The sequence below is a fragment of the Hyperolius riggenbachi genome, chromosome 5 (assembly GCF_040937935.1).
Source record: "Hyperolius riggenbachi isolate aHypRig1 chromosome 5, aHypRig1.pri, whole genome shotgun sequence".
Classification (NCBI taxonomy): domain Eukaryota; kingdom Metazoa; phylum Chordata; class Amphibia; order Anura; family Hyperoliidae; genus Hyperolius; species Hyperolius riggenbachi.
This window is the reverse complement of record NC_090650.1, coordinates 132,706,582-132,726,521: the sequence shown is the minus strand read 5'-3', so window position 1 is coordinate 132,726,521 and position 19,940 is coordinate 132,706,582. Positions and strand designations below refer to the sequence as shown.

Below are 19,940 nucleotides of genomic sequence, written 5' to 3'. Positions count from 1 at the left end.
GTTGCAGAGAGTGTCTGAATGGGTTGCAAAGAGTGCAAGAATGGGTTGCAGAGAATGCCTGAATCGGCTGCAGGGGTGCAGAGACTGCCTGAATAGGTTGCGGGTGTGCCGAGTGCCTGAATGGGTTGCGGGGGTGCAGAGAGTGCCTGAACAATTTACAAATTTTAGATCGAAATCTCACTCAGACTCCGCCCGCAGGCTCTCACTATTTCTCCCTACCTCCGCATAGTGTGTTATCAGCTGGGTGGGCAGCAGACTCCATCCACAGGCCTGTCAGTCAAGAAAAGTTTGCCAGTTATTAAGCCTTTAGGGCTAGGCTTAGGAATTATAATAGCCCCGCCTCCTTTGCACAGATAAAGTCTCAATGAGGCACAATGTGTGGCTGTTGTGCATGCCATAAAGAAAATCGTGAACCAAATCGAAATCGCAATTTCTGACAGAAATCGTGCAATTCAATATTTTCCTAAAATCATTCAGGCCTACTGAGTGCTGTTCCTGTGTTTCTTTTTATGCATTTCTTCTGTATTTTTGGAAGCGCTCCTTGATATTGTTTTACCCAAGTGGTTGTTGTCAGCACAGCATTGTTCTAAATTGTACTTAAAGTGAACCTAAATCAAAGGAGGAAAAAGGAGTTTCACTTACCTGGGGCTTCTACCAGCCCGCTGCAGCTGCCCTGTGCCCGCGAAGTTCATCAACGATGCTCTGGTCCCCCGCCCGGGCAAAGTTCAGTTTTATCTAGTCTGGCCAGTCGGGGGACTGGAGGATCGTTGATGGACTTCCCAGGCACAGGGCAGCTGCAGGGGGCTGGTGGAAGCCCAGGTAAGTAAAACTCTTTTTTCTGCTTTGGTTTAGGTAAACTAAGATTTTTACACAGACAAAATAACTTTGGGTCAAAAGCAAAAACTTGTATAGGTAAGGAGTCGGCAACAGTTGTTAGGACATGAGCCCACTTCTGCGTTTATAAAAACGCATATTAAATGCATGCGTTTTTCATGCATTTTTGAAATGCATTTAATGCGTTTAAACACGTTAAAACAAATTTCAAAGCCGTAGGAAAAATGAATGTGTTTTTATAAACGCAGCAGTGGGCTCAGGCCCTAAATGTATGCTATTCCAGACTGCAATTCCGATTCAAGTACAGAATTCTCAAAGAAACAGAGCTCCACCATTGAGGGATAATGCTCAATTAGCAGCTGAGCACAGTTATGCCAGCACAATGTTTCAGGCTGTTTATTCTTTCTCAGGAGCACCTTGAAGTATAGCACAATCTGCGATTCTGCAATTTGGCTTCCTAAATAAAGCATAGGAAAGGTCATGTACTAAAAGTTTATGAAAACTTTTTCCTGATATTAAAGGTTTGTTACTATTTGGTGATGAAAGTTACTGAAAAAAAGAAAAAAAACTGTCACATTAACCGGTGAGGAATTCTAAAGAAAATTTATTGAGACGCAGCAACCTTTAAACAACACTGACATTTGAAGTACAGAGTTTGGCAAATTTAATTGCATAACTGACATTTGCTTTTACAAGAGGAAAACACCGGCTGCACTTCAGCAAAACCTGAAACTGAAGCACTGAAATTCTTTAAATACGAAATTATTTAAGCTATTTTAGAAGCATTCTGGAAGCTTTATTGATCATTGAAACTGTGGCTAAGTGATTGTCACTTATAGAGAATGGATTACACAGGTAGGAGGCACTGTTGCTTTCCATACTGTTGAAACAATTAAGATTATATCACAATTGCCAATCACAGGCACTGAATATTTTAATCTGAATTTAAAGAGAAGAGAGCGTTTACAAATCCACTTCACAGAACAAATAAGCAGCTGCATGCACTTATAACATGCCAAATAGGAACAGGCTGTCTGGATCCTCCAATAGATGCCCCGTTAACTTTGTGAATCGGGGCAAAACCGCACATGAGCGGCGCGACAGGCTGGAAGTCTGCCGGGGGCTCACCTGCTACGCCGGACACCTTGCTGGCCATCCTATAGACCCTGGGCCACGTAAGCCTCTCTCCTCACTTGTACATCCGCATTACCTCCACAGCGGTCCCAGCATCATTTCATATCCATGGTATTTAGCATCCATGAGCTTTAGAGGTTTGAGATTTTGTGGTTTATGCACTTTTATTCATAGGTTCTTATGATATTTTGTATTTCTTTTTGGTTTTTTACATATGCACTGACAATTTTTTTGGATGCCCTATGTCCTGTTATGCACTTTTCTGCACTTGTGAGGTGTACTGAACCAGGGTTCAATCCCTATGGCAGCTCTTATATTGAGCTCCACAGGTAATCTTTGATATTTAACAAATATTATTATAATGATCAATATGATATACTTGAATATGAGGTGTCTGATTTGGTTTTAAATGTTTTTAACCACTTAAGCCTAACTGGACGAAAATTTTCGTCCAGTTAGGCTGCGCGCACTCCCGCGGGTCGCGCACACTCCCACGGGCCCCCCCGTGCGCGCCCCCGCTGCTGGCCGCTAGCCCACCGATCAGTGAAAGGGATTATAAATCCCTTTCGCTGATCGGACCCCCCCGGGAGAAAAGCCGACAGCGTCTCTTCAGACGCTGCGGCTTTTCTGAGCTCTTGTCTCCTTTCTTCTGCCTGGGAGCGAGATCGACCGCTCCCAGGACTTTTTGATTGTGGCCATCTTGTGGCCAAATAGCAAATTACACCAAAAACACACAGTATTAAATAAACACATTTAAATACATTAAAAAAAAAACCTGTTTACCTCCCACACCAAAAAATACCCACATACAAGTTTAAATAAAAAAAAAAATTACAATAATAATAAAAAAAAAACAAAAACATAAATAGTTACCTAAGGGTCTGAACTTTTTAAATATGCCTGTCAAAGGAGTATATCAATATGATTTAATAAATTATGGGCTTCTAAATAGTGATGGACGCAAATTGAAAAAAATGCACCTTTATTTCCAAATAAAATATTGTCGCCATACATTGTGATAGGGACATAATTTTAACGGTGTAATACCCGGGGCATATGGGCAAATACAATATGTGAGTTTTAATTATGGAGGCATGTATTATTTTAAAACTATAATGGCTGAAAACTGAGAAATAATGAATTTTTTCCGTTTTTTTCTTATTCTTCCTGTTAAAATGCCTTTACAATAAAGTGGCTCTTAGCAAAATGTACCACCCACAGAAAGCCTAATTGGTGGCGGAAAAAACAAGATATAGATCAATTTATTGTGATGAGTAGTGATAAAGTTATTGGCAAATGAATGGGAGGTGAAAGTTGCTCGGATGTAAAAAAATTTCAACTCTGTGGGCTTAAAGAGACACTGAAGCGAAAAAAAAATTATGATATTAGGATTTGTATGTGTAGTACAGCTAAGAAATAAAACATTAAAATCAGATACATCAGTCTAATTGTTTCCAGTACAGGAAGAGTTGAGAAACTCCAGTTGTTATCTCTATGCAAACAAGCCATTAAGCTCTCCGACTAAGGGCTGGTTCAGACGGGCGTTTTTGTGGCGTTTAACGCAGCGTTTCAGACGCAGCGTTTTTTGGGATCTACTGCCATCCCATGCAAGTGAATGGGAGCGTTTAGAGCTGGCTTTTGCAGGCTTTCATGAAAGCCTGGCAGTAGATCCCAGCGTTGCGTCTAGTCTCAAAAGCAACATGCTGCTTTCAGAGGCAGTAAACGCGAGGAAACAATAGCAGAGACCAGAACTGCTAGCCTTGAACGCTTTTCAAAAGCCTTCAAAAGCTAGCTTTTAAACGCTGGCGTTTAAACGCTGGCGTTTGAACGCAATGCCAAGCAAAAGCTCAGCAGACGCCCGTGTGAACCAGCCCTAAGTTAGTCATGGAGAGGGCTGTTATCTGACTTTTATTATCTCAACTGTAAGTGAACTGTTTACTTTTTCTCTGCTAGAGGAGAGGTCATTACTTCACAGACTGCTCTGAAATAATCATTTTGAATGCTGAGTGTTGTGTAATCTGCACAGATTATAGAATAATGCAATGTTAGAAAAAACACTATATACCTGAAAATAAAAGTATGAGAATATTTTCTTTGCTGCTAATCTTCTAGAAATTATTCATAGTACACAACCAATTCATCATATTTTTTTTTTCGCTTCAGTGTCTCTTTAAGTGGTTAAAGGATACCCGAAGTGACATAGGACATGTGTATGTACAGTGCCTAGCACACAAATACCTATGGCGGTGGTTCTCAAAGCGGGTGCCGCGGCGCACTAGGGCGCCACGGACACTTCCCAGGGGTGCCGCGCTCTGCCCTGATGTGTGTGTTTTGACCAGGGCTGTGGAGTCGGTCCAAAAATCTACCGACTCCTCAGTTTAGGATTCCACCGACTCCGACTCCTCGACTCCGACTCCTCTAATTTGCATATTACAATTTTGTTGATTAAAAGTATGTAACATGAAATTCGTCTCTTAACTGCCAACGCTTAGGAATTTTACAAGACAACTGAAATGAGAAGGATATGGAGACTGCCATATTTATTCCCTTTAGTCATAGACTAAAACTAGTCCTTGGTAAGAGTACTTGTAAAAGGTACAGGCCGGAACAAAGAACATCTATCAGGCCCTAGGCAATGTAAGTGTGGGTACATGTAAGAATGATGTGCAGGTGCTCTACAGGGGAATGAGGAGATTCTTCCTCTATTACACATTCTTCGCGCACAATCTGAACAAGGTTTATGGGTGACAGACAACACCTCTGTGTTCAATGTGCACAGCATTCTCAGTGGATTCCCTGCAGCTCTGTGGGGAGTGCATATGTAGAGTATAGTACTACTGTGTAACAAAGTAAACCTGAGACAGATGAAATTAAAGTTTTATACAGACCTGGGGCTTCCTCCAGCTTCCTTCAGGATAATCAGTCCTCGTTGTCCTCCTCCACCACCTGGATCTTCTGCTATGAGTCCAGGTACTTGAGCCAGTCGGGCGTAGTGCGCATGCACACACTCCGCCACCAGGAGCATACTACACCTGTGCAGCACTATTGCGCAGGTGCAGAATGTTCCTGGCTGTGGGAGCGGCATGCGGCCGGACAGCGCTGACTGGCTGAATTACCAGGACTCATAGCAGAAGATCCGGGTGGTGGAGGACAGCGAGGGACTGATTAGCCTGAAGGGGGCTGGAGGAAGCCCCAGGTATGTATAAAACTTTACTTTTCATCCGTCTCAGGTACCCTTTAATTTGTAGTCACCAAACCAAATTTTAACATATTAAATTATTTGATTTCATCAGCAAAGGGAGTGCATACATTTGCATAAATCAGCATCAGTGCAGAATTATTTCCATCTCATTGACCATCTCTATTAGTGACACAGCTACACATCAGGCTTTATTCTTACAGCATAGATGTTATTTAGTATATATATATATAAGAGATTCCTGTGTACACATCATATATACAGTCACACTCAGATATGTATATCTGACCTTAAAAATACGGGGACTGCTTGATTGAAGCAGCACAAGAAACTAATTTTGATTGGTTTATTTCATTTTTGTGGACTAAGCACAGCTATTACTGTATATATACTGTATATATACATTATTTTTAATGACTATTATCTGAGAAATAGAACATTTTATCATATTTTCTATTTTAATTACAGTTACAAATTCATTGTAACTGTAGCGCCGTCAAACATCTTAGTAGAGCCAGCAGTGGGTACGGTCTTCTCCAGCCAGCACAAAGTAAGGCTCTTCACCTGCCCCTCGGGTTGGGGGTGCACGAATAGCGTAGTTAAGAGCTGCACACACATCTCTAATGGGGAGGGGGGGTATGGTGATGCTCTCAGGCCAAACACGTTTTTATCTGGGGGGGGGGGGGTGTTACTCTCAGGCCTCACACATGATGTTACCTGGCGAGGGGAGGCATTGCTCTCAGACTGCACGTGATGTTACATGGGGAGGGAGGGTGTAATTCTTTTGCTCTCTGATTGTTGTGGGAAATGTGACTCTAATGATGACCACCGTGTATGTGTGGGGGTGACATGAGTCTGAGTGGTTCTGAAGGATAAAGGTGCCTTTTCTGTGAGGTAGAGAGGGGTTTGTAGAGAGGGCTTGTGATGGATGATTGTGTGTGTGGTAGGGCTATGTGTTATGTAAGTGGTGATGCTGTTTGGTGTGGGGAAATTATTGTTGATAGGATCCTTTCTCATCAGTGTCACTTTCTCATGAAGTGTGTGTGTGAAATCTGTGATTCCATGAGCTGCATTGATCGTAAAAATCGATCATAAATTACAATCGGACTGTAAATTTCAATCAGTCGGACGCAGCGGGGGAAGCAATGGTAGATTGAAAGCCCATAGGGGTGCCTCGAAAAAAATGTCTAAATCGCCAAGGGTGCCTTCAACTGGAAAAGTTGGAGAACCACTGACCTATGCTGTGTTCCTTTTTTTCTCTTTCTCTGCCTGAACGAGTTAAATATCAAGTATGTAAGTGGCTAACTCAGACAGGAAGTGACTACAGTGTTACCCTCGCTGATAAGAAATTCCAACTATAAAACCCTTGTCTAGCAGAAAATGACTTCTGAGAGCAAGAAAGAGATAAAAAGGGGAATTTCTTATCAGTGATGGTCACACTGTAGTCACTTCCTGTCCGAGTCGGGACTTAGCCACTTACATACCTGATATTTAACTCTTTCAAGCAGAGAAAGAAAAAAGGGACACAGCATAGTTATTTGTGTGCTAGGCACTGTACATACCCATGTCTATCTCATCATGTCACATGTCACTTTGGGTATCCTTTAATTGTTCTATGGTGCTTTATGAAGATTGAATAAACTTGTTATACTTTTTGCATTATATACATATGGTGCTGCATATGGTCATACTCTCCCCTATATAACTCTTGACATACATATTAACCACCCTGGTGTTTGTTTTGCGGTGCTCGGCCGCAGGTGGGTTTTTTTTTCACTTTTTTTTTTTTAATCATGTAGCAAGCCTAGCGCTAGCTACATGATTCCCCCCTCCCTGCGGCATCCCTCCCACCCCTCCGGTCGCCGCCGGCGATCATACCCAACAGGAAATCCCGCTCTGAACAGCATTTCCTGTTAGGGCTTCCCTCGTCGACATGGCAACGATCGGAATGACGTCATCGACGTCAGCGGGAGTCCTGATCCACCCCTTAGCGCAGCCTGGCGGTGATTGGCCAGGCTGCTCAATGGGTTTGGGGGCCCTCTTTTGCGGCGCGTAGCGGCAGCGATCGAGTGAAACATGCAGCTAGCAAAGTGCTAGCTGCGTGTTTTTTTTTTTTTTAAATTGTCAAAAAAGACCCACCAGGGGCTGAGCAATCCACCGCGGCGGTAATGGACGAGCTGAGCTCGTCCATACTGCTAAGGTGGCTAAAAAAGTTCAGTCCCTTTTTCTTTTTTGTAATTTTTTTTTTAAAAAACAAATTTTTGGTAACTATTGGGGAGTGTGGAAGGTCAGTGGTTAATTTAAAATGTAAAACTAATGTCAAAATAGGTCTTTTGTTGGAAAAAAAAAAAAAAAAAAAGTAGATGCAATTTTACTATTTCCTTAGGCCTAGTATTACTATGTAAAGAGGAAGTGATGCGTGAACGGTCTTCGTGAATGGTGGCGCCGTCTTATGAATGACTGCGTTCATTCACACGGGGACTTAGATCAATGAATGGGAACTGTGTTCCCATTCATTGATGTAGTGGCTGACGATCAGTGGCGGTAACCAGCGCTGGGGGGTTGAGTATAACGTGCGTCAGAGAGGGACGTAGTAGCTACGCACCTGCAAGCAGTTATGGCATTTTGCAGGGACATAGTTACTCGTCCCGGGGAAGGGGAAGTGGTTAATGTACATGAAATTGTGTGTGATTAACTTCACAATTGCATGCAAATTTTCACATTTAGAGCAAAAATTTGCAATTCCCATTGAGTTGCAATGTATGTGAATTGCATCTCAAGAGTGAAAAAATATAGTTTACTTGTAAGGCTTTTTTTTTTCTGCAGAAAATTAGCACGTGAGAATTTGCATAACAATGCATGTCAAATGTGACGCCATTCACTTGCATTAGCTGGATGGCAAACGTGAATTCTCAAAAATGCAAATTGTATGCAAATTGTGTTTTGTGTGATAGGTGCCTAAAACTTGATCGGAAGAAAGATGCAGCTCTTGAACTATCTGTCCACAAACACACAGTAAAAATAATTACAGAAGTACAAAAGCAGAGTCAAAATCTGCATACTACAGGACATGAAATCTACAATTTTTGAAGGACAACTGAAATGACAGGTAGATGGAAGTTTCCATATTTATTTCCTCTTAAACAATACTAGTTGTCTGGCAGCCCTGCTGATCTGTTTGGTTGCAGTAGTGTCTGAATAACACCAGAAAGAAGCATGCAGCTAATCATGTCAGATCTGACAATGTTAGAAACACCTGATCTGCATTTGCTTGTTCAGGGTCTATGACTAAAATTATTAGAGGTAGAGGTAGAGGAACAGGAGGACAGTCAGGGAACTGGTTAAAAGTAAATAAATATGGCAGCCTCCATATCCTTCTCATTTCAGTTGTCCTTTAAAGCGTACCTGACACGACCCTTATGCCAGCATTTATACTTACTTGGGGCTTCCTCCTGCCCCATTGTCTTCATCGCCGTCCTCCCCAGTCGCTCGGATCGTTTACAATCTTCGCTGGTAAAAGGGCTCCAGTCGCAATAGTCAGGCTGCAGTATGCATGCGCAGCCCATTGGTGTTTGCACCCCCAAGACATGCGCACTGCAGTTAGATTGACACGACCGGAGAAGATTGTAAACCAATGGATCAGCTGGGGAGAACGGAGAGGGAGGAAATGGAATACGTGGGACTGGAGGAAGCTTTAGCGAAGTATAAATGCTGACATAGGGGTCATCCCAGGTTATCAAAAATGTTCAAAATTGAGCTACAAAAATGCAGGCGTACAAAAACTTACTTGCAACATGGTAACAGCATGTTTTTCTCCTGATTTGGTCCACAGTGGTGCCATTCCCAACTTTACTGCTATTAAACCAACTCTCTTCGCTCCTGTAAAACATCCAACGAATGACAGATTATAAATTATCTTTCCAATTTCCTAAACCACTTCATCTAAAAGCATCAACAACAATTATAGCAATACAGAGCATATCATCCATATGCTAGAAACTAAACGTCACTAAGGCCTTGTACCCAGCAAATGTGTTGCTGTGTACTTTTCAGCAACGCAAATAGCGTACAATACAAAACACAAATGGGGTAAGAGGCACCCAGGTATATATAAAATTGGTCTAAAAACAACTAGGTAACTTCATACATAAATGAAATGTATTATGCACTGGCAACACATTTCATGGGTGTAGCCCACTTCCTTGGGCCAAATTGTAGTGCAAACTGACAAACATAAGAGCAAGGAGAGCCTGAAATGAGGGATGTTGGGAGGAATGTTTTGATCTCACGTGGCTACACCACCATGAGTACCCTTTTCTTTCATAAGAGACCGACCGTATCCAGTGTACTCTGGACACCCGAGGAGTTGGGGTCGTGAATCTCTACCTGCTTGATGTGGTTGGTTCCTCTCTGAGAAACACACCTTTTTGAGTACCAGTTTTCATTTCTCATACATATTCCTTTTTGGTGACCTGTTGCGCTATTTGGGCTTCCCGTCTGTGCTTACCTTTTAAAGTGTACAGTAACCTCCTCTTCACGTAATATAAAAGGACATCAGAAACCTATATAACCCTGTGCACTCATGACACTCACATCAAGCTATTACACTAGCAGCATTAAAAACTAGGTGGCAAAATTATGTGACTGTAGAAAGGGGACGTTAGCTTCTAAAATGGATTACATGTAAAAGCATTGTGTACTAGACCCTTACACCAGCGATGAGGTCTCCCCGTTAACATTAATACAATACAATAATACAATACAATAACATTTCTATAGCGCTTTTCTCCCATAGGACTCAAAGCGCTTAGGCTCTCTAAGGGTTCCTACTCTGCCTATACCAGTCAGCACGCAAGCAAACACTTTATGCTCATAACCTGGGATTCCTGCTGGGGCCTGTCAGGTTCAACCATTCTAGATTAAAGGAATACTATTGATTGAAACTATTTTTTTTAATACTCTATATTAGTGTACACATTACCACTAGTGCTAGGGGCACTTTATTTATTCACCCAGGTCTCTCTGTCGCTATCCTTGCTTAAAAATTCATTTCTCACACAGCTCATAGTAGTTTGGGTCACCCTGAGCTGCTTGGTTACTCTGTCACACAACTCACAAATATATTTCACTGTGTCACTCACAGCATGCAGCAGACATGAGGAGAAATAGGCTGATCTGAGGTGGTAACAGGTAACTAAATGAGCTTTAATATTGCTGGAATATAACAAGCTATAACACTAGTCTGTGTTTACACTCAGACTGGCTGCCTGCTTGAGGTGATTCACTCCAGGCTGCATCCACTTTACAAGCTGCTGAGAGGGGCAGACCACTGTCTACAATTAGCATTATTAGTATCTTTATCAGTCAAGAGAAGCAAAGATAATAAACACACATTGCTAGAATCTTTAACCCCTTACCACCATATCAATAAGATTCTTTCAGCAAGGTGATAATTAAACTATAAACTGAGGAGTTGATAGCAACTCCCCTGCGCAGAGACATGGTCTAGCCTTCTGGGAGCCCTCAGTATTTAGATACATTTGGTATCCTACACTGACGCCAAAACTGACGGAGGATTTTACAGCTGAGAGGAACAGCTGTGTGAGGAATCAAATTGCTCCTAGTACTTGCCCTAATGTGTGCTACAACATACAGCATTTAAAAATAAATGCATACATCGATAGTATTCCTTTAAGCCACTAGTACACAATGCTATTTTGGAAACTAATTTCCTCTTCCTACAATCACATAATTTTGCAACCTATTTGTTTTTAAAGCTGCTACTGTTCCAGCTTGAAGTGAGTGTCATGAGTGCAGATGGTTAACGATAGTTTATATGTAAATTTGACCACTCCCCTCTGCACCCGCTATTAAAATCACAGTCCCTTAAGCAGGATCAGCATTGCCCCTCCTTTCTTGTATAAAGTGCATAACCTGTCTGATATTCAAACGAATGCACTGAGCAGCAGTTAGTTCTCAGAATGCACTGAACACATTTTTGTCAACACTCCAAGTGAATGGGATAAGCACTGTCACTGTCAGTGTGCATGTGCAAGAACAAATGTAATGAGGTCATTAAAGCAGAGCTTTTACAAGTATGCAATGGTGTTGGTGGTAGGGGCAAAGCAGTAAGATTGTACTGATACTGGCAGGAGAAGATGGCAATGCTAATGTGAGAGAGAACATCCTCAATAATACTTATAAGGAGGAGCATACCATACTTAATTTCATTATTTACTGTAATGCAAAACATCCACCCTTTCCCTCTCACACCAGATGTTTCTCCATCTAAACTTGAACTAGCCACAGATTGCAATGGTTATATAAAGTAAAATCTCACCATAGTAAACTCTGATATACTAAATCTCTGCATATAGTAAACTCAGTCCTCGGGTCCCTGCAAATGTGTCTGTATAAATATACAATGTATGACCTGATATAGAAAACTTCTGAGACAGTAAACTACTTTTCCTGGTCCCTTTAAGTTTAATATAAAGGCATTCTACTGTATAAGCTTTGTCATGTGGTGAGCTAAATTGAGCAGTAGTGTGGGACATATTATGTAAAAGATTGGACCCATTTAACAAGTTGATTAACCCTAAGGTTTGAATTGAGAGCTAAAAGCCCATTAACCCTTTACATCCCTCTTGTAACTAGCTGAAGCTATAAGGGTTTTGTCTGTTATACAAGGTCAGGTTACTAACCCCTTTTTATATTTTTCCCCCATTTATCATGTTGGCTATGAAAAGAACCACAAGAGCAGTAATTCACAATTATACAAACGTAGTACTTCCTTCTCATGCGGTTAATACACAATGAGTTTTTTGGGCAGATAGATGGCTCGATGGATAATTGCCGACAGGTCCAATCTGATTTCAATTATTTTTATGATCGATTTCCTCATAGAAGTGAATGGAAACTGATCAGAAAAATGATCAGAAAGTAAATCTGCCAAAAAAAAACTCATTGTGTATTCCCAGCATTAAGGTTCATATACACCTACCAACTATCTGTCCAACTATCTATCAAACTTGTCTGTTAAGCCCCATACAACTTTTGTTATGAAACAAGTTGAAACAACTAAAAAAAGTATTTTGCTATTGTTCAAACAGCTGATAAGGCTGATAAGAAGTCAATCCAACAGTTGGATTGACTTCTTATCAGTCGTATCAGCTTTTTGAACAATAGCAAAATACTTTTTTTTAGTTGTTTCAACTTGTTTCACAACAAAAGCTGTTTGACAATTGTGCTGCATAAAAGACCCCTGTTGAGAGTGTGAATGGGGCTTAACAGACAAGTTTGGCAGATAGTTGTACAGATAGTTGGTAGGTGTGTATGGACCTTTGAAGTGGGCCTAAAGTCTTCCACAACAGACAAGGAAAACACATATAATTCACTCTGTGTGTTTTTAAAGAGATTAGCCCGTCTAATTCCCCTTTATCTGTAAGTAATCAGCAAGTATAAATTAGGGCTGTCAGGTGTGCCACCATGCTGTGTCATTGTTCTGTGCCAAAATGTTAACACTGGAGGTTAACACTTTCTGTGCTCCCAGGATACCAGGACTGCAGGGTTTTGTTCTTTAAGATTTCTTTTTAAGTTATAAAAAAGAAATGTTTTCTTTAACCTTCTTGCCGGTCCAATTCCCGCCGGCAAGGAGGCAGCGCAGCACTTTTAAAATTTTTTTTTTCAAATCATGTAGCGAGCCCAGGGCTCGCTACATGATAGCCGCTGGGCGGCGGCATCCCCCCACCCACTCCGATCGCCTCCGCCGATCAGAGTAAGCAGGAAATCCCGTTCGCGGCGGCGAACGCGTACCACACGCAGCTAGCAAAGTGCTAGCTGCGTGTAGGAAAATAAAATTATGCAAATCGGCCCAGCGCGGCCTGAGAAATCCTCCTGCGCAGGTTACCCCGAGCTGAGCTCGGGATAATCGGCAAGGAGGTTAAAGCAACCCTAAGCGTGACATAAAAATGAAATTTGGACCTTGCATGGTTCAGTCTTAAAGAACCGCACATGCGCAGGATTCTGGCGTAATGACGCACAGGGTGTGAGGCGGGGGCACGCACAGGCGACTTTAACGGGCAAAGTAGCTGGATTACTGGAGCTTGGACCAGGATCACCGAAGGAACAAGGAGGAAGGCGGGGGACCTTGCATGCTATGGGGGCTAGAGGAAGCCCTCAGTTAAGTCCAAATTTCATTTTTATGTTGCGCTCAACGCTCAGGGTCTCTTTAAGGGCTTATTCCCACCTGGAGCGATGGACGTTAACTGGGTGGCAAGCCATGTTACAGATAGGCAGCATTTCTCAGTGCAGCTCGCATTCAGGGAAACGCTGCTAATCTGTATATTGTGGAAACGGGCCCTAAAAGGTTTTTATGCTGTTGCTTATCTTTTCGAGCAGAAAGGAAGTTCTGAGTTCAGGTCCCCTTCAAAACAGAGAGGCTGGCTACAAGAAGCTGAAGAATTTAGGTTAGTTGGTTGTTATTTATGTAACACACAAAACAACTCTATGCTAGACAAAAGCAGCAAAATTCAAACTGAAGATAAGATCTTGCATATACAGTATTCTGTTTGTACTGTAGACAAATGAAAGACTTTGTAGCAATGAAATATTATCCCAAGAATGCTATGAAGATAGAGTAGCCATGTCTTGTAATGCTTTAGCAATTCCAACAGATGCATCATAGTTATCACTCTTATGAATGATTGACAGTACACAATTATCCCCCAGGGAAGACAGATTGAAAAGATTTAACTTATAGCTATTTAACCACCTAACCCAGGGCCATTTTTAGGCAAAGGCATTCCAGGCCATTGGTCCTGGGGGGTGCCATGTCCCTGATTAATCCAGACCCTGGAACTAAGCCCCACCTCCACAGGTGTTTGTGCCTCCTTCTGTCCCGTTGTGCCTGCTTCTGCCCCCTTGTGCCTCCTTCACTCCCCGTGCCACTTCTGCCCTCCTGTGTGTCCCTCTTTCCCTCCTTCTGTTCTCCTTTTGTGACTCCTTCAGTCCCCGTGTGTCCCTCTGTGCCCTCCTCTATCTGTCCTTCTGTCCCTTTGTGCCACCTCTGCCCCCCTTTATACTCTTATGGCATACATACAGTATTTAAAAAGCTGAGTGCCTAAGGTAACAATTTATGTCTTTTCTTTTCAATTCTGTTACTTTCGGTTTTTATTACAAGTGTTTTATTTTAGTACAGAGTATAGGAAAAGAAAACTATTTTATTGCTTTTGATTCAGTTTGTCACTAAAAATAATTCACGACATAGGCCTCAGCCCTAAAGCCCCGTCTACACGGGGAGATGTGGAGGCGTTCCGGCGGCTCGAGGATCGCCTCTTCCGCATCCCCGCGCGTACCCGCTCACCATGCGTGTGTCGTATTCGATCCCCCGATTGTCCCCGCCCGGCGCCGCTTATCTTCTGCTCGATTCCCTGCCATTGTCCCCTCGTGGGGAACGAGCAGGGAGTCGGCGGCTCACAGATCAGACCTGTCGGAACTTATAAGGAACATTGCCGCCACATCTCCCCGTGTAGACGGGGCTTAAAACAACCCACATTCTACTCTCTTGCTTGTCACAATTAAAATGATACAACATATACCTAATCAGACAGCTTTTTGGGCACACAGCAGATTGTTAACCACTAGTAGCACCAATGGGTTTTTCAAGGCCAGTTTTCACCAAATGTAACAATGTCATTCTTTCTTTTCAGAACATTGGATAAAAGTGATAAATGTCACTATTCTGAAAACTAGACAGCCAGGCCTACTCAGATAGTGTTATTTTGTTACATTTGTATTTTTGCTAAATTTTAACCGTAACTTTGAAAATTGTATTTTTTACGGTTTTTAAACAGATACATAAAAGATAAAATGACCCATGCTTTTGAAATAAGCATGAGGAGGCAGTCAACAGAAGCAAACCTAAGGACCCATTCGCACTAGAAATCACACATAAAGCTACAAAAAAACTGCCAGTCAGTCCCCATTTTAGTGTAAAAAAACACTACATGTAATGCAACACAATGTAATACAATTAGACTTCTGTTTCTGCCAACCGGTAGTTTGGGTCATTCTTCCTGATCAGAAGTATTTCAGTCTAACAACCTCCTGAACTCGCTGGACTGAACTACCTAGCATAACTCGATGTCAAATCTGGACACGGTTTACTGAATTCTAATCCTACTTTGCACTCCAGTTTTGTATTTACGTTTGCACTATTGATTTGCACTCCTGTTCCTGCATGTTCTGTTATTTTGTACTTCCTGTGTCTACTATGAGCAATTGTAATGTGCCAAACCCAATTCCGGGCACGACCCAGTCGTGCTTGGTGAATAAAATTCTTTCTGTTTCCGATAAGATTGAAAGGTTGTAAATTTCCCAAAAAGTGTGGGATTAGATTGGAATAGATGGGAGGAGCAGATTGTCAATTATGTAAGTTTTAATTATGTAAGTGGTAAATTCTTCTGTAGTCCTATGATGGACCACTGCATATAGCAAGCATTTAGTCAATCACTGATGCTACCTTCAGCCAGCTAGCGATGACACAAACATGGGAATGGGTGATTGTTGCCTGCAGGAACCAACCCTGTGGGAACAGGCCAGTTGTTCTGGGTTTTTTTGTTTTTTTTAATCTTAAAACTGTTCACATTCAGGTCACTATGCAAAGATTGGCACACAACAAGGTAGGCTGCTTTCACCACATAGTAACTAAAATATACTGAGACAGAGAAAACCATCTACAAATAATGTTATGCAATTGAAGCCACTGATGACATTGTATAAGCCCCATGTATACGCATCTTTTGTGTCCCCGCAATTTTCATTTGGAGACCATTCAAATAAACCTACCAGGCTGCCAAGGTTTAATGGGCCAAGGCTCATCTTTAAGAGGGTTAAGCTTGCTAGCAGTCATAGCAGCATAATCCGATCCCGCCAATTGTTTTAAGTAGTCTTTGTTTTCTTCTGTGAGGTGTTCGTCCCACCAGGTGGCAGAGTGCTTGTCCCGGACCAACAGAACAGTGGACATACGGCTGTCGATAAATAAAACAAAAAAGATGTTTATTTTTACATCTGTAGTGACAATTATTTCTTGGAAGCCCTCTATAAAAAAAACAAAACAAAAAAAAAAAAAAAAAGAATCCCCAATTGTTTCTAAAATAACTGACAAAAGTAAAAAAATCATGGTTTATTACATATTTAACAGAAATCAGACTTTGCTAGTTTGATTCAAAAGGATATTACACATAACACAAAATAACATGAAGGAAAAAAGGCATTGACAAATGTTGGAACTCTTAACCTAATACAGTAGAATCTCGTTATAGTAAAATCTGATACAGTAAACCTCTGGCTATAGTATACTAAGTAAGAATATACAATGTATGGCCAAAACTGATATAGTAAACTACTTTTCCTGATCCCTTGGAGTTTACTATAAAAGGGATTATACTGTATTTCGTTTGACAACATTTAAAGGCAATCACTGCAAACAAGTGATTCTTGAAGCCTACAAATGAGACGTCTTACAATTGCCTGCATCTGCCGGAGGAGCCGGTTATAGGCTCCATCAGCAGTGTGGAGGAGACGCAACCAAATGCTGGAAGCGCAGAGAGCCTGGGACATAGAGTAACAGCAGAATCAAGGCGAAGATAGTCCCTGAAGGTGGTGAGAGCCCTCTCGGGCGACCTGGTTAGCCACAAGACTGCTTTGTTAGCAAGCATTACTTATCACTGTTGTGGAGGACTTTGCAATTGTGCACAAGATATAGTACCTGGCATAGTGGGCAGGACAATTCAGGGAATTGCACATGCACTTTGGAAATACTTATATGAATGAAGGAGGACAAGTAGCATTTTTGCACTATTAAACTACCGGGAGTATTCAGGGACATCCATGTGTGTGCGAGTGTATGTGGGTGAGATTGGCGCAGCCGGCTGTGTATGCTTAGGCCACAATACATCACGAAGAGTACTTACTTTTAGAGGTGATAAAGTTTACATTGTCATTGAAAGACACCTGTGGGATTTGTGCAATTTAATAAGACATCTGCCCCTGCCAACAGGTAGTTTGGCTAATGCTTCCTGAGCACACTGCTCCAGCTGTGTCAGTACAAAAATCTTCTGACTCTAAAAATAAAAAAAAAAGACAAAGACAAACACTTATATAGCGCTTTTCTTCTGGCGGACTCAAAGCACCAGAGCTGCAGCCGCTAGGACGCGCTCTATAGGCAGTAGCAGCGTTAGGGAGACTTGCCTAAGGTCTTCTACTAAATAGGTGCTGGCTTACTGAACAGGCAGAGCCGAGATTTAAACCCTGGTCTCCCATGTCAGAGGCAGAGCCCTTAACCATTACACTATCCAGCCACTCTAGCTCCTCAGTTTATGATTCTACTGACTCTAACTTCTCTAATTTACATATAGCAATCCCATTCATTGAAAATATGTAACATAAAGGCATTTAATCACTGCCTCAGCTAGCCCTTGGTAGGAGTACATGTAGAGAGTGCAGATAGGAACAAAAAACATTGACCGGGCCCCTAGGCAATCCAACTCTGGGTACATGCAAGAGTGATGTGCAGGTACTCTGCAGGAAAATAAGGGAATTCTTCCTTTATTACACATTCTTTATGCACAATGTGAACCAGGTTTACAGGTTACAATTAGGTGCTCTGGTGCCTTTAATACTGCAATCCAAACAGCAGCTGTGATGCAAAATCTGCCTTGCCGAGCTGAAAAACACAATGCAATACAATGGGAGGGAAAAAGGAAAAAAAAAAAAAAAAAAAAAAAAAAAAAAAAAAAACATCCCAATCCATATAAGGGATAAGACAGTTCACTTACATCAAAGACAACATAAGAGGTAAGCGAACTCTCTTTTCCTTTATACGGATGGTTACCACAGCAGAGTCCCCAGTATCCGGCACTGGTAAATCTGATCCAATACTGCAATTCTAAACCAATAAGGTTTTTGCATTTTTATAGTTCAGTGAGTGGCGGTAGCTTTTGAGGTTTGGATTCAGCCACAAAATACTCACCAAGCCTCCAGCGACATCCTGCAGCTCCTAGGTTGGATGCTGAGCTGATAGCCAGCAGATTCAGGATGCTTGCAGTTACAGATAAGCTTGTTATACAGCGGATTGATGGTGTCCCAAGGACATGTTGAGTCGTGATTATCTTGAGTCAGTAGCCGAGCAGTTATATGGTTCATGGATTCAGTTTGGCTCCAGCTGGAGTCTGCTATGTGACTATAATTTGGACTTCAGGCATTTTGGCATTTCCCTCTCCCCAGTCTTCCTCCAGACTCTGGCACCTTGATTTCCGAATGACATGCAAAAGTTGCTTTCATCCGAAAAAAGTACTTTGGACCACTGAGCAACAGTCCAGTGCTGCTTCTCTGTAGCTCAGGTCAGGTGCTTCAGCCGCTGTTTCTGGTTCAAAAGTGGCTTGACCTAGGGAATGCGGCACCTGTAGCCCATTTCCTGCACACGCCTGTACACGGCGGCTCTGGATGTTTCTACTCCAGACTCAGTCCACTGCTTCCGCAGGTCCCCCAAGGTCTGAAATCGGTCCTTCTCCACAATCTTCCTCAGGGTCCGGTCACCTCTTCTCGTTGTGCAGCGTTTTCTGCCACACTTTTTCCTTCCCACAGACTTCCCACTGAGGTGCCTTGATACAGCACTCTGGGAACAGCCTATTCGTTCAGAAATTTCTTTCTGTGTCTTACCCTCTATCTTGAGCGTGTCAATGATGGCCTTCTGGACAGTAGTCAGGTCAGCAGTCTTACCCATGATTTCGGTTTTGAGTCATGAACCAGGCTGGGAGTTTTTAAAAGCCTCAGGAATCTTTTGCAGGTGTTTAGAGTTAATTAGTTGATCCAGATGATTAGGTTAATAGCTCGTTTAGCGAACCTTTTCATGATATGCTAATTTTTTGAGATAGGAGTTTTGGGTTTTCATGAGCTGTATGCCAAAAGCATCAATATTAAAACAATAAAAGGCTTGAACTACTTCAGTTGTGTGTAATGAATGTAAAATATATGAAAGTCTAATGTTTATCAGTACATTACAGAACATAATGAACTTTATCACACTATGCTAATTTTCTGAAAAGGATAGATAGAGCTAAAGAATATATATATATATATATATATATATATATATATATATATATATATATATATATATATATATATATATACACACACACACACACTTATATACTACCTAATGAAAGGCAAGTGTCCCTGCGTGCTGTCCCTGTGTCAGTGCTTTTGTGCTACTGCGCATGTCCTGCACTGACACCCGTTAGGACAGAATGCAGAACGGATCAGGGGGCGGGCCGGGCAGGTGCGCGGCAGTGACAGACCTAGAGCCCGTTTTTTAAACGGGCTTAGGTCAGTAGTGTATTATACAGGGCTGTGGAGTCGGAGTTGGAGCAATTTTGGGCACCCGGAGTCGGAGTTGGAGTCGTTGATTTCATAAACTGAGGAGTTGGAGTCGGATGAATTTTGTACAAAATGCACAGCCCTGTTAAGTATTAGGCTAAGGAGTCAGAGTCGAGGAGTTGGAGCCATTTTTGGTACCCGGAGACGGAGTCATGGTTTCATAAACTGAGGAGTTGGAGTCGGAAGATTTTTGTCCCGACTCCACAGCCCTGGTATTATGTAGATCTATATCTATACAGTGGTTTGCAAAAGTATTCAGCCCCCTTGAAGTTTTCCACATTTTGTCATATTACTGCCACAAACATGAATCAATTTTATTGGAATTCCACGT

At 42.0% G+C, this 19,940-nt stretch overlaps 1 protein-coding gene across 3 annotated transcripts in view; it reads right to left on the bottom strand.

Moving 5' to 3' along the window:
• Positions 1-19,940, bottom strand: part of MRPL3 (mitochondrial ribosomal protein L3) — a 140,876-nt gene that overhangs the window by 111,689 nt on the left and 9,247 nt on the right. For 2 of the 3 annotated variants that reach the window (XM_068234485.1, XM_068234484.1), the window contains exons 2-3: positions 16,016-16,197; positions 8,955-9,046 (exon numbers count right to left, since the gene is read on the bottom strand). In XM_068234485.1, coding sequence (XP_068090586.1) covers positions 8,955-9,046; positions 16,016-16,197 — 274 coding nt within the window. Of the gene's footprint in view, positions 1-8,954; positions 9,047-16,015; positions 16,198-17,142; positions 17,293-19,940 lie in introns of all 3 variants that reach the window. The other variant, XM_068234486.1, reaches the window with a different exon arrangement.